Source organism: Serinus canaria, chromosome 8 (genome assembly GCF_022539315.1).
Source record: "Serinus canaria isolate serCan28SL12 chromosome 8, serCan2020, whole genome shotgun sequence".
NCBI classification, from domain to species: domain Eukaryota; kingdom Metazoa; phylum Chordata; class Aves; order Passeriformes; family Fringillidae; genus Serinus; species Serinus canaria.
In genome coordinates this window covers 8,021,136-8,035,580 of record NC_066322.1, presented here as the reverse complement: position 1 = coordinate 8,035,580, position 14,445 = coordinate 8,021,136, and the positions used below count along the sequence as shown (strand labels likewise).

Below are 14,445 nucleotides of genomic sequence, written 5' to 3'. Positions count from 1 at the left end.
AACAGATTTGCAATTTTCAGGGCTTAGATACTGCTAGATACACAGGGCACTCAAATAAAAAATTCCAACTTGGGGTTGTGGTGTTTTGAGCAGGTTTATTCTGGCATTTTCTTCCCTTGCTGAAGGAAAAACCTCTGTATCCAGAATTGCAATACAGGGAGTGCAGGTGCTTTACTACCCATTCATGTGTTTGAGGAATCCAACTCAGCCTGGGCATGAGCCCATTCAGCACTCTTCAGTGTCTGCAACTGCAGTCAGCCTTGAGTTAACACAAACCACACTCCTCACCCACCCTAAACTGCAGGGTAAATGTGCTACTGGGTATTGAATTTTCTCTGCCTGTTAAATCAGACAACTTATTTTTCAGCTGAGCGAATAGAAAGAGTTTTGTAGAGCTGTGTTAAAATGCAGCTCAGGTTTAGAGGAATTACCTGAGGGTACTGAGTGCATTTCCCCGTTATCTGTTTGATAAGAGCCAGCTCAGTTTATTTGTGTGTGTGTGTGTGCAATAGATAACATGCCATGAGGAGTCATTGTTAAAGACTCCAAGAAGCCAATGCTCAGAACATCTGGCTAGTGAAAGCCCTGGACATGGAAAATATAAATGTCAAGGCTCATATTTATAAATTGGAAGGGCCATGACGACATCTGCTAACAAGCTTTCTTCCAGAGCTCATTTGCTGTACATGGTTATTCACAGGCAACAACAGAAATGTGCATGGATCACATGCATGGCCTGCCCTTCCTTTCAGAACACACACTCCAATAACACACAAATGCTCTGTTCTCACAACACAGAAATACAAGTGTTTGCACACCTCACAGCAAAGCTCATGCATACCAAACCACAGTGGGACACACACTGCTGGAACAGGCTAAAAATAGCTGGGGAAAAAGCCTTGCATTAACACAGAAGACAGTCAAACTCACTTAGCATTAACTCTTACAGTGAAATAAGCTCCTTTTCTGCCTTGCTCTACAGGAGACACTTTATACTACAAATCTAATCCTGAAGCCTTGTTTTTATGACTGGGTAGTTGTGGATGGGAATCTCAAGACTTTAAACAAAGTCTAACCTATTTGACCACAGTAGCTCAATACTAACATTAAAACAAACTACAGGTAAAAGAAGTGTAATCTTACATTTGTAACCACAGGCACCTTTTCTTCAGCTTAGTGCCAAATGAGAAATATAAAAGTGATCCAATGCATGAGCATAAGGGTTTTGCTGATGACTTATTATTGTAGGTGTCTAGACCACAGTTCACCCCAACGTTCTTGGCACTGGCCACTGCCACAGAGGCTGCCCACAAGGCTGCCAAGTTGCCAAGAGAAGGAAAAACATCAGCAGAAAGAGCCTGGACTGCTTTATGATATCCATGAATTTAGCAAAGAATAGATTCCATGCTGTCTATCCAGTCTGCAGTACAGCTGGACACACATACACCTACATGAAAATGGCAGGGAAAGCAAAGATGAAGTAATGGGGAGGAGATGCACCTCCTGGTCACAAAATGAAGGAGAGGATGCCCAGCTCTGCCTCCCACTTCCTGCAGTCTGCATTAATGTCAGGTGACAAGGATATACGAGATACAAGTGACACATGTTCCCATCTCAGAGGTTCTGCTGAAGGCTGCAGGCTCCAAAATACCCCACTTTAATTGGCATGGGTGGACTGAAGAGCAAAGTGCAGTGTTTGTGTGATCACAGCCTCCTGCAAAGGGAACTCAGAGAGGTGGAGGTGAGTGCAGCAGATGGAGATGCAGGAGGGGCCCCTTCCTAATCCTTTCTCCAGGGCCCATACAAGCATGTGCAGCCAGGGTTTAAAAAGGCAAGTAGAAAGAGCACTGGAGAAAGAGAATATTTCAGCAGGAAATGGAGAAAGATGGAACTGAAAAGTTAACAGGTTGTAGAAGTCCTGGCAGTGGATGAGGAAACGAGGCTGCACTGGCTGAGAAACAGTACAACGGGGGGGATCACAGAGGAAGAGATCATCTGAACTCAGCCACTGCTGCTTCTTGAATCCTAAGAAATCCTAAGAAAACATTTTGTTTGTGCTGCATCAGACAGATCTTAGGCAGCTTTACAAAGTTAGCAGTTGTAGGGCTGTGTCCAGCCCCAGTCAGAAATACATCAAACTGGAACAGAGATAGATAGCTATTATAGACTATCTTTACTCAACACATCTCAAATGAGAAGTAGAAAACAAGAAAGGAAAAGAAAGCTCTTCATAGGCTTCATAAAACATCTTGCATTGTATTTTAAATCTTAAGCAGCACTGAGGAGGAAAGAGCAGAAAGTGCTCTTGGATAGCCATTGCTGAAAAATACCTCATTGTTCAAAAATCTTAACTTGTGTGCTCCAATTTTGTTACTCGTTCGCCTTCAGAAATATGGATTTAATATTCATGATGGATTTAAATTTCACTAAAATAAAATACCTAATGCATTACCAATAGAGAATTTAGTTTAATGAAACAAAACTGAAATCTATACACAAATTATGTTTCCAAAAGACTTCTGTGTTCTTTAACGATTTTTACTTTCAGGTATTTATAGCTTTCATTAAAACATCATTTGCATACTGTTTCATATGAGTTGGTCATACTGAAGCTGAGACACTTAAGTAATAGTGAAAATAAACATGTAAGGCTTTTTCTTGTTTTTCTCTAATTTTATCTGTGTTTGTGTCATCCCACAGTGGCAGCACATTGTTATGAACAACAGAACTAAGTAAAACACGTAGATCTTTTCATGTGTTTAGCAGGTGAAAGTGAGGCTGCACATCTTTTCAGCCCCATCTGGAGGATAACAAATTAACTCTTTGACTTTACAAGGGGAAAGAAGTTATCAGTCATGGCCAGCTGACAGGGAAGGTCTATTAGCACGGAGATGCTACAGGTTTGGACATGAATGTCAGGACTTCCCGTCGTTCCTGAGATGCATTAGAGAGCTGTGTGCTAAGGCCAGGTTCCACAGCTTTAATTAATATATTCTGTGCACTCTGACCAACCTGATAATCCAAGAAGCCTCAATGAAAACCATCTAGGGAAGGAGGATATGTCATCACCGTATCATTTGTTACCGTCAGGAGATTTCCCGCTTGTTTTCACTGTGCTGAGTTACACCGTGCTCCTGTTTTACTTTCACTGGAGGGCTTGTGCACCTGGGGCTGTGCAAAGGGCATGATGGCAGAGCTGCCAGAGCCAGTGCTTGTTTAAAGGAGGCACTGAGCCATCTGCTCACCTTAAAGGGGGGTCCAATGGAAACAGGAAAAAAAAACTAAGGAGGGGAACATTCAGTGCTCCCTACACTTGGCTCTCTGCTCAGGAGGAGCAGAGGATGCCTTCACAGAAGCAAGATGGCATGTCTGGGAGAGGCAGGCAGGGCTGGGAGGAAGAAAGACCAACGGATTCACTGCTGAACTGCCCAAAATGTCTTCTTCTGGACACTGTATATCCAACAGGGTTCGAAAAAAATTGGGCAGACTAAGAGTAGAATTTAGGCCAGTTCAAAATATAAAGGTTCACCTTCCACAAAGGAACCAGGAGAGAGCATTTGCCCGGGAGGTGTTTTGGGACCATTCCATATCACAGAACACTCTTGCACCCAAACTGACCAACCCTGAGGTTCTTCTGCTGACTGTAGCTATTTGTATGCCATGCCCTGCAAGATAGAGAAGTCCTGAAGCTGTGTCCTCATCCCTGGTTGAACACAGGGCAAATAAATGCAAAGGTGACACTGCTTCCTTGGCTGCACAGGCTGGAGGAGGCAGTGATCCCCCTCCCCATGAGCATCAGGAGGCACTCCCTCAGCAGTGTCCTGACCAGGGAGGCAGACAGGGTAATTTAAACAAACAAGGCCCCAGTGATGGAAATTTCAAGCTCAAAGCTACCATATGGAGGGAAATCATCTGACCACAATTTACCTGTTAGACTTCAAAGGTGTCTAGGTCTCCTCTAAATAAAAGCAGTCTTCTCTTTAATGAAGTTAAGTACTGTATTTCAGCACCATGTGTTGTGAAAAGGAAGCAATTTGGATTAATTTACTGAAATTTACCTTTCAGATGCAGTTAAGTGGAATTAAAAGTTTGTCTGAGTTGACAGAGTTCTGCTTTCCATCACTGCATTGTCTTGAAAGAAAGGATAACAGGCTAAGTGCTTAAATTCCATCCAAACTGATAAGGTTCACTCTGTACAGGCAAACTCAGTGTAGTTTATTACATATTGTCTCCCTTCATCCATCACTCCTATACATTTTTTTCCCCTAAAACAACTGCTTCTTCCAAAATAAATTGATATTTGTGATGTTATTGCATTCATCTGGGGTTGAATAGTCTGCACTGGGCTATCAGAGAGCTGCCATTTCTACTTACAGGGAGAATTCATTTCATTTCCCACTAATGGTAGCTTTTGCAGGTCTAAGCTTACATCTGGGACAAGAATTTTTTTTTTTCTCTTCTGAGAACAATTCTTTGCTCTTAATTTCTTTCCTGCTGAAGTATGCATGTCCTTACCCTCTTTCCAAACACCACCTTCACCCAGATCTCTTCCTTGGCAGTGAGAATTAACTTGCCCATTACATCCTTTCTACTTTTTTTCTTCCCACCACTGTACTTCTCTCTTTCACATCCCCTAGCTGCATTGCTCCTTCCAAACCTTACCCCTCCCATTATGCCATCCCAGTTAATAACTCCCCTCCCTCCTTTTTCCCAGGAGCTTTCCTTGCCTTAGGTCCCAGGATAACTCCTCCCAGAAGCTGTGAGAAGTTCTCTGTTCTCCTGGACTGCCTTTGTTGGCAGCCTTGAACCATTTGCGTGCAACAACAAAGGTGCAATTCTGACCTGCCCTTCACTGACCACTCAGAAACCTCACAGGCATTTCTCTATTCTTTCAATTAACTGAGCATCTCATCATGAAAAACCAGTGAATGATCTGTAATTAATTATTTATATTACATGGGGAAGCCTAGCTAACACAGTGTCAACAGAAACAATGACACTCTGTATGCCAAACTTCAGCCTTGCAGCCTGAGGGTTTTGTCTCCCCTCCCCGCTGCCCCAGCTGGATTTTGGCTATGGGAGGCAGCCAGGGTTTGAGTCTTGTCTAAGTTCAAATTTCTACCAAGGACAAACTTCAGATCTGCACATTTCTGCAAAATCAAGTAGTTGAGGAAAAAAAAATCTTGCTACTTGAAATCTCCATTTCATTTTGATTCTTGACAAGCCATTTCAAACAGAAACTGCAGTCAGGCAGGACTTTTTCAGTTTGTTTAGATTTTGGGGGAAGGAGGCAGAAGGGAGAGGAAACCACACATTTCATCAGCATTTTTTATTTTTTAATAGCCTTCAGTGCAGCCGATTACCCAGGAGATCAGCAAATCTTAGCTCTGTCAAAGACAGGGAGGAGACAGAGCAGAAGCCTTCTCATCCTCCACAGCAGTACTAAGCCTCCAACACACAAATCTAAACACTGTCCACCCAGGGGTGCCAACTCAAATGCCTCAGCTGTGAAGACAGAACAAAAAGAAAAGGACAATCTCCAAGGTATAACTGAAAGTAAATACTAATAATGATGTGTGGCATTAAATGATGACTCATTTTTCACAAGGCCATTTCAGATTGTAGCCATAACCTTGGATCAGACCCAAATGACTGCTAGAGCTGAAGTCTTAGTGGAACCATTAATTATGGATTTCCTGGCTTTTATAGGTTGGAGTCAGACCTTTGATGTTCCTTTAAGATTGTTCTCCTGTGTTCATTTCCTTTGTTTCTGTGTTGGTAGCTTAAGAAAACACCCTAAGATTTCCATGGAAGTGTATGAGATCGCCTAGAAATGCATAGTCCATAAAAGCCCTGCAATTCATGGCTCATAAAGTCCTCTAATCCATGGTCAATAAAGCTTTGGAAAAGAGCTGTATGAACCACAGTCATTTCACAGTTCAATGAGGTTCATACAGGAATCAATAACCTGGTTTAAATTTGCCTGGATTTGTCCTCCACCTGCATATTTCTCTTTGACTTTTCAGGTTGAAAGGCATCTCCAACAGCTGAATCCTGGGGACCTCGCATGGAAACAATGAGCTTTATGCAGCTTTCCCTCAAAAGCCAATAACAAAGACCCAAATCCCTCTACTTTGTCTCAAAGGTGAACAATTCGAGTTTCAGGTGACAACTAGTGAGTCAGGGACCTGGAAAAACAGCCATTTGGAAATACAAGGGCCATGGCTCAAGTTAATACCAAATGCAGAGACCTCAGTACATACAGAACATGGGCGACTCCAACTGAAGTGTATGCAAACGTACAATGGATTTCTGGGACAGGCCAGAGAGAGAACTCCCTAGTGCACCAATTACCCTTCAAAAACATGTGCCAAGTCTCACTGCTGTAACATTATTGAGGCAATGCAAAGAAGTCCACACTTCTCTCCTGCACAGGTAACACTCTATTGCCTGTATGATCAGCCACCCTGCTTGTTTCCTCCCAAAAAGGATCACCATACAAGGTCTGGTCACAGACACACATTTCTGCTCTTTTCTTGCCAATCAGAAAGGAACCAGTTGGAGAGAACTCACTGTTTATTGCTTTGTGCAGGGTCCAGCTTGCAATTAATGCTGATGAAACCCAACTGCCAAAAGCACAATATGCAGCAGCTGGTTTATGAAAGTTGAGACCCCATCCAATTTATGGGAAAACCAGAGCTGGTTGTGAGTCTCTGATTTAGTGAACTTTTATTTTTTGTGTTTTGTTTTGCTTTGTTTCCAGGAAAACACCAGAAGTTACTCCAGAACTGCAGAAGCACTAAAACCATCTGAAAGCACTAGGGCAGGCTTCCCTTCTTCCAGCCTTTCCTCATTTCTAGGCCTGTGATCTCCCACTAATATCTCCCTGGGATCTTTCATCAAGGCAGGCAACACACAGTGTCTGGTTCATCACCAGCGTGGTGGGAGCGGAAACTTGTGTTTCCTCACCCCAATCTCCACCCTTATGAAATGGAAATAGAGGGATAAAAGGCTTTGATTCAGGTGAAATCTCACAGGAGTGCACAGCAAATAATTTAACTCTAACCTTCAGAACTACCTCTTAAATCCCTTTCCTAGAAGCATTTCATAAAACCAGCAAAAGGCACAAAAATCATAAGCACCACTTTAAGCTCCCAACTGCACATTTCCACTGCCAATATCCAATATCCTTTCTGGATAGATGGTATAGGGGTGGAAGGATTGTGCCCAAGTGCCAGGCTGCCACCAAACCTATTTAAACACCTCACTTGTACAACACATGAGGAACTGGACCACAGACCATTGTGTAATGCTGGGACATCATGGGACACCACAAGTCAGCAGCCCCCAGGCAGAAGGCCAGAAAAGTCTGTTGTATTTGAGGCAATTAGCTATGGGGAACCAAATGCCACCTAGTTCATGCTTCAACATTCTCTGTGGAGGGGATCCAAGCACCGAACACATACTTTGAAAAGAAAATACATGAATCCTTCTTACAAGGCTGGCACTGACCTCAGAAACAGCCTTATTACGTTAAGATTAATATGCACCACCTTAATAGCAACCCTTACATCATTCACCCTGAGAAAACAATAAACTACAAAAAATGAGGTAACTGCTCCATTAAAAAGAATGAATAAAAATAATAGTAATAATAATAAAATCTGAAAACACAAATATGCAAAGATTTTTTTCTTAGCAAAGGGAGAAATCTCTGAGAGACTTTCAAGGAATTTAGGTGCTATGAAATTGGGAATACGTAATGCTCAAAGACAATTATTATATGTGTAGGTGAGCAGCCAGTTCCCAACATATTACTTAGTTCCTTTTACTTGTTAGATGATCAATAAATATTGTGGCTGTTTATCTGCCCATGATTTGGCCTGGATAAAGGCACTAAGAGCTTTAGAGGTGGGAGAATAAATTGACCAGGAATCCTAAAAGCACACATTAAGAAGCCCTGGTCAAACATGAAGGCTCTTATTCAAACACTGAATGGGAGTTTTTAACCTCAGACCAAGATTGGAATTGCCATGGAAAAGTGCCTACCTCCATTCTCTTCTCACAGAGGATTTAGTTAAGCACTTCATTTTGCTTCAGTTTGCTATTTTCAGTGCAGTCTGAGATGTTAAAACATTTCAGCCCCACAACACAGTTAAGAAGGTTGAAAGTCAGATTTGTCAGAATCTTAAAAATTCTCAGGAATATTCTGTATGGTTGGAAAGTGGGCAAGCCTTTGTGATGAAAACTGCTGGTACGGATAGGAAAAAAATTATTGGAAGAAAAAGAACAAGCACAGAGTATTTTCTATTGTTGTTCTTTTCCTATTTTTCAATCTGACAAATCTTTGGTTTTGTGTATTTTCAATATTTTAGGCACTATTTTTTTCCTCTTTACTTTTTGATCAAACATGCCTATGAACACGCCTATTTTCCTTCTAGCTCTTCATTAGGCTACAAAAACATCATCTCACTCCCTGTGACTCCCAGTTAGCCTTTGTCCAACCCTCCCTATGGTCTAATCAGCAAGAACTGGGATCTGCAAAGAGCACTGAGTTTGGAGCCAGCAGGAAGAGGACAGGGACCAGTCATGACTCACCTGTCTTCTATCCGAACCCAGAGGTCATTGAACTGCCTCTGGCGATGGTGCTTGTGCTGCTTCTTGTGCCATTTCTTCTGCCTGCCAAACTCCTCCAGCTGGCTGATGCTGTCGGGCAACAAGAGGTGAGGAGACAGGCTGTCTTCTTCATCCATCTGCTGTGGCTTCAGGGAAGGAGATGCCAGTGGGACCTGCTCAGAAAGCTGGACAGGGGGCAAGGCCGTCACTGAGAGTCCCTCCAAGGCTGGGCTTGTCTTTGTCGTCCTTGAACTGCAAAACACAACATTTAAATATGAGTAAAGGAGGAAGGGTGCCAAAACAAAGTTAAAAGCAGAAGACTGCACTGCTTGGTGGGTGCCCCTGACTGCTGAGAAAGTGCACAAGGCTTTGCTCTGGGGCAGCACGTAAAGACAGCACTGGCATTTCATAAGAACTTTTCAAGTAAACACTTAGCTGAAAAACAGGGAAAAGGCAACAGATACTCCATTGCTGTTTTCTGGCATTTTAATGACTTAGAAGCCTTAGAGCCTGTGGTAGGGGTGAACGTTGCCTCCCCTGCTGGGCTGAAGGTTGAATGACAAAATTCTTTCCAAGCTGGCAAATTACTCTCTTATGGGAAAACAGATATCTGAAGAGAAGCTGATCTTAAATTGATGACATAACACAAGTTATCTCATCACCTTTTTTTCTTTTTTTTTTTTCTTTCCTGCAACAGCAATTATGTCTCCTCATGCAGTCAGGACTGGGGACAAGAAAGCCTAGGCTGATGATAGAAGCATGGAAGTTTGGCAGCTGGGATGGGATTTGTGAGACCTGAACTCCAGCAGGTAATGAAGAAAAAAGGGGTAAATGACCCGTCCAAAGCCTCCTTGAAACAATTCTGCCAGAGCTCTTCAATCCTGTCTGAAGTATTACCACCTCTTGTACATGACTGGAATGATGCAGGAAAAGACCTCTTATTTTCATCGTCTAAAGTTTCACTGATTTTAGAAGAAAGTCAATATAAACTCTCTCCTTTGGTATGCAGCCATGTGAACATATTGTGAGCTAAGATAGCTGAAACAAAAAACTAATAAACCAGGACTAACATAAAGTTATTTTTCCCCCCTAATTTCAGTAGAAGATCATATTGAGTCTTAATTGCAAGAAATTTTCCTGTCCCTGGGATGGGCCAATGAGTTGTACATACAGAAAATGGGAGAGAATTAATAGGCAATATGAAGCTGTGGTCTGCAAAACTATTTCTATTACATGGATGCTATGACTTTTATGACAGAAACAATTAAAGCCACGTGAAAAATTTTGCCTCCTGAGTGAAACCAGTAAGACATTTTAATGAAAAAGTAATAAAAAATCCTAAACTTCATTGGTGACAATGTACAAAATGTGCCGCAAGTGAAACCACATGTTTCATTTATGGAACATTTTGTTCTCTTCCAAAAAAGTCACATCTACTACTAATGAAAGCTTTTTTTCTTTTTGACTTTCTTGAAGTCTGTTACAATACCAGTCTCGATGGTCACCTCTATTTCCACTGCATTGTGTTTCATCCAAAAGTCTTTCCAATACCTACTGATAATTTAATATTGTTACTATGACACTCACTAGCAAATACTACAGTAACTTTGTCACTTGTAGCCAACATTCATGAAGTTCTTCAGAGATCATACAACAGATAGAGGAAAAGAAGAAAGTTTTCTAAAACTAATTCTAAAATTCTTCATGGTTGGTTTTATTAATAAAACACACAAGAAAATCCCTTTCTTTTCTTATTTTCCCAATCATTCAGACTCCCAGTGAGTCCTTTCCAAACTCACTCATGCTCACTCCATGCTCTATTTTATATCACAGATAGATCTGCCAGTTCTAAATTTTTTCCCCATTAAGACTTTCTTTCATGTTTCATGTTGAGGGTGAATGTTCCCCAGTGCAGCAGCTTCCTTTGAGAGTTCTTGGTGCTTTTCAAAGCCTTTAAGAACTCCTCAGCTATGGCCCAGGGTCATGGCTGAAGCAAAGCCATTTCCTGACTCACGTAAATGAAGAGGTGCTCACAGGTTTGCACTGGGGGGGGCGGGAGGTCTCCCAGGCCACAGCAGAGAGTTCTTAATTTTTATCCAACAATGATGGTGGATCAGTGAAGTATCAACATGCAAATTCAGCCATTTAGCAGCTTGGAGGGTAACACAGTGTGAACTTGGAGAGGAGAGTTTAGGCAGGTAAGAAGGACCTGGACCATGTGGGTCCTGAGATGGCAGGAGAGACCAGTGGGTGGCAGGAAGCCACTGGAACTGAGCTGTAGCCAAGATTTCTGTTTCCACTGACTTCCTTCTCTGTGCCTCATGCTCTGATCAGTCATCAACTCCCTGAGATGCTGCAGGCAGGAGCAGCCCCCATGTGCCAGCTCAAGGCTGGGGCTGCTGTTTGATTCCTTGAGTGGTCTTAGGGATATCTGAACACGTACTTTCCACCTTTTAACACCTACTATTTTCTTACATGTGTTTACCTTGCTCTGAGCTCCCCGTAAACTGGAACCAGTAGAGAGGTGTTTTTATGGGTTGAGATTTTACAAACCACTTAAGACGACTGGCAGCTCCCTTCTTATTAAAATTAATGACTTTGAGCATCAAATTCCCAGTGGTGGCTTTGAAAGTTTCTTGCTTAATTGTTTCCACTACAATCACATGAGCCACAGGTTGTAAACTTGATATTTCAGAACATTCTTTGGGAAGAGAATAAATAAACACTGGAGAAATGTTAAAATGCTGTAACCTAAAGAGGGTTATAAACTAACCACCAGCAATGTTAAAGTCGAGTCAGGGGGAATAGATCCACTGTGGCAACTGCATATTACATTTGGTTGATATTTGTTCCATTACACCTGCACTAATATTTTTTAAATTATTAGTAACTGCTAATAATTGCACCAAGACCTAAGAGGGACTTTTGAAAGCTGTATGTTGATGCATGTTTGCTCCTCTAAAAGAAAAGAAAGATAGTTTTAAACTGATTTAATAAATCAGTTACAATAATTATACTATATTATACCTAAAAATAACAATTACAATAAAAATAAACAACAAATATTATAAAAATATGATTAATTCATTATGAACCTGGTTGTTTTCAAATAGAACTGTCATCCTACAGACATTCTGCCTGAAGGAAAATCAAAACAGAATAGTGATATTTCATCCAAATATATTGCAAGAATATTTGAAGATGTTAATTTAATGTAAGTAATTACTTTCCTATAAGATAGTAATTTCCTCATTGATTTCAGTAAAAATTATTAATAAAAAGTGCTCAAATTTATTTATATTCTGGATTTTCCCCCTAAAATATAAAGTCAAAAACCTGCCATCTGCAATTGGATACCTGGACAATTGATCTCTGCATTACGTGAAGCTTTATTGTTAAATTCAACTGCTCATTTCATGGACTATTTCATGCCTTTCCCCTGGTCTCAGTCTCTGTGCACTCTGTTAGCACAGCTGCACTGTATGAAACCATGGGGATATAATGAACTTTTTTTTCCATTCCTTCACTACTGCTGAGTCAGCTTTTCAAGATACATAGTTATTTTTAAAGTCAGGGAAAAAGCAAGGCTAGTTTTCAGTTTGTGAGGCCACAGTGCCTTTTCTGAAGAAAGAGTGAGAAAGTACCACCCAAATATCTTGGTCCACACAAAGATCTCAGAGATTTTTCATGAATAACTTGATACAATTCCAGGCTTAGAGGTTCCACCCATTTTTAAATGTATCATTCCCACACAGGGTGGTCTTGGAAAAATGAAAATTATTTCAGGCCCTTAGGTGGGTTTTTCTCATCTCTGACCTTAATTTCCTTCCCTGGGATGTGCAGTCCTGCAAAACAAGTTCTCTAAAACAACGGAGTCCAAATAAGAAAACACTGGAGTCTCAACAAATATCCTATGTGGCTTGGTCCTAAGGTACAGAAAGCAGTGAAAGCAGGAAAACATTTATTCTTGCTAGTTCTTGAAAATTCTTAATCCACAGACAAAGACCTCTGTGGTTTTCATTCACTTCTGGTGAAATTTGCCATCCTTTTCTAATTCTTTCCAAGAATTAAAAGAACAAAACAAAACATGTAAGTTGTTTGGACTGAGCTGGATGCTCCATTAGGCTGTCTCAGCATTTCTTTCTCTGCCTTGTGGTCTGCAGTGTCACTCTGTGCTGGCACTGACCATTGAAAATTGACTCATCACTGGGATTTGTTAGGGCTATTGAGTGGATCTGGTCAGAAAAATGACATAAACACCATGATGTCCTGCAATATATGGTTTTCATAATTCCCAGGCTTAAAACTGCACAGGTCAGACAGGGCAGACCCCAGAAATGCCTCTGCCCCTGATCTGCCAGAGTAACACAGCAACTGAGTTGGGCTGAGTCCTATCAAGCCTCCCCATGGGCTTCCACAGGGCCAGGGAGGGACTTGCCCTTGCTGTATGCCCTTGCTGATGATACACATCTTCCAGACAACGAAATCATCAATCTCATTTTTTTCAGCAATCTTGCGGTAACATCTCTGTTCCCTCAGATATGTGCAGAATCTTCCGAAATCCCAGTCTGCCAATTTGTTATTTGCATCCTGACTTTGCAGCACGAGCAATGGAAAAGTTTTGCTCAGAAGACTGCCATGCTTTGCACAGGCTTCCAAGCACAGCAACATCACTGAGGTTTTCTTGCTTCAGTTCTCAGAACTGTCAGACAAGGGGAGATTTTGTTTCATCAAGAGAGAAGCTGCGGTGATAGCAAGGAATGTGTGATGTGGCAGCTTCATTTTCGTGCCACCGTTCCTGGGATGCAGCTGACGGCCAGACAGTGAGTTCAAAGTGTTTTATTGCAGATGGATTCTCATAAATTCCAGTTGGGGTGTCTTTGTGAGGGCAGGAATTTGTCAGCCCCTCATATGCACCCTCGCTCCCCTCGCTGCAAGCCACAGAGACATCTGCTCCTGGCTCTGCTTTCCCTACACATCTCTCTGAGAGAGCCATACACACCCACAAGATGGGCATCACAATGTCCTGTCCCACGAGGGGCTTTGCTTGTTTTCCCCTCTTCCACAGTAGGATGAAACTCAGACTTTCAAAGCTCTTGGGAGAGAAGCAAATAACATCACAGAAAAGCAGGCAGAAATTCTAACGCACCCCAGCACTGCTCATAGGGCCTCTTCCAGGGATGGGAACTGAATTGAGAGCACAGACTCACATAACCAGGTGACACCATGAACATAATATCCTTCAAGATAAAAAGCATAAATATATTTTACTGCAAAAGAGAGCAACTGCAAAGCAAAGATCAGAGAGTTAGATTCTTCCCATACTTAAACTCTATCTGAGCTGCTTCAGGCTAAGTGCTGTAAATTACTCAGGACAAATTGGGCTCAAGAGACAGCAAAAGAGAAATCCCTGATTACTCCTGTGAAACCCCTGATTATTCACTCACCTGATCAGCTTAATTATAATGAGGTTATTTTATTTAGTATGTAGTAGCCTTAGGCCTGTACACTAAAGTTAAAACTTCTTAACAGAATTTGGAAACAAAGTTGTTTTTTCATTTTTTTGCACCATAGTCAACTACATCTCATGAGCACTTAAATTAGGTTAAGTAGTTAAATTAGATTACAGTCCACCCCAAACTTGGATGTGCTCTGAATCCATGTCAGACTATTTCTCTGGGAAGAATCACTGTTGCTCAAGAACTGTAACCTTAGTTTGACAGCACATTTAGTCCTCAGTATACACACATATATATGTACAAATCTGTGCATAAATGAAATTAAAACTTTGTGAAGATATTCACATGAACCATAATGTTTTTCTTCCCA

The 14,445-nt window shown here is 41.5% G+C and overlaps 1 protein-coding gene across 1 annotated transcript in view; it reads right to left on the bottom strand.

Moving 5' to 3' along the window:
- The window catches only part of TRABD2B (TraB domain containing 2B), a 266,051-nt gene that overhangs the window by 15,572 nt on the left and 236,034 nt on the right, over positions 1 to 14,445 (bottom strand). The window contains exon 6 of the mRNA XM_030226458.2: positions 8,599 to 8,868. Within this exon, the coding sequence (XP_030082318.1) occupies positions 8,599 to 8,868 (270 nt within the window). The remainder of the gene's footprint in view (positions 1 to 8,598; positions 8,869 to 14,445) is intronic.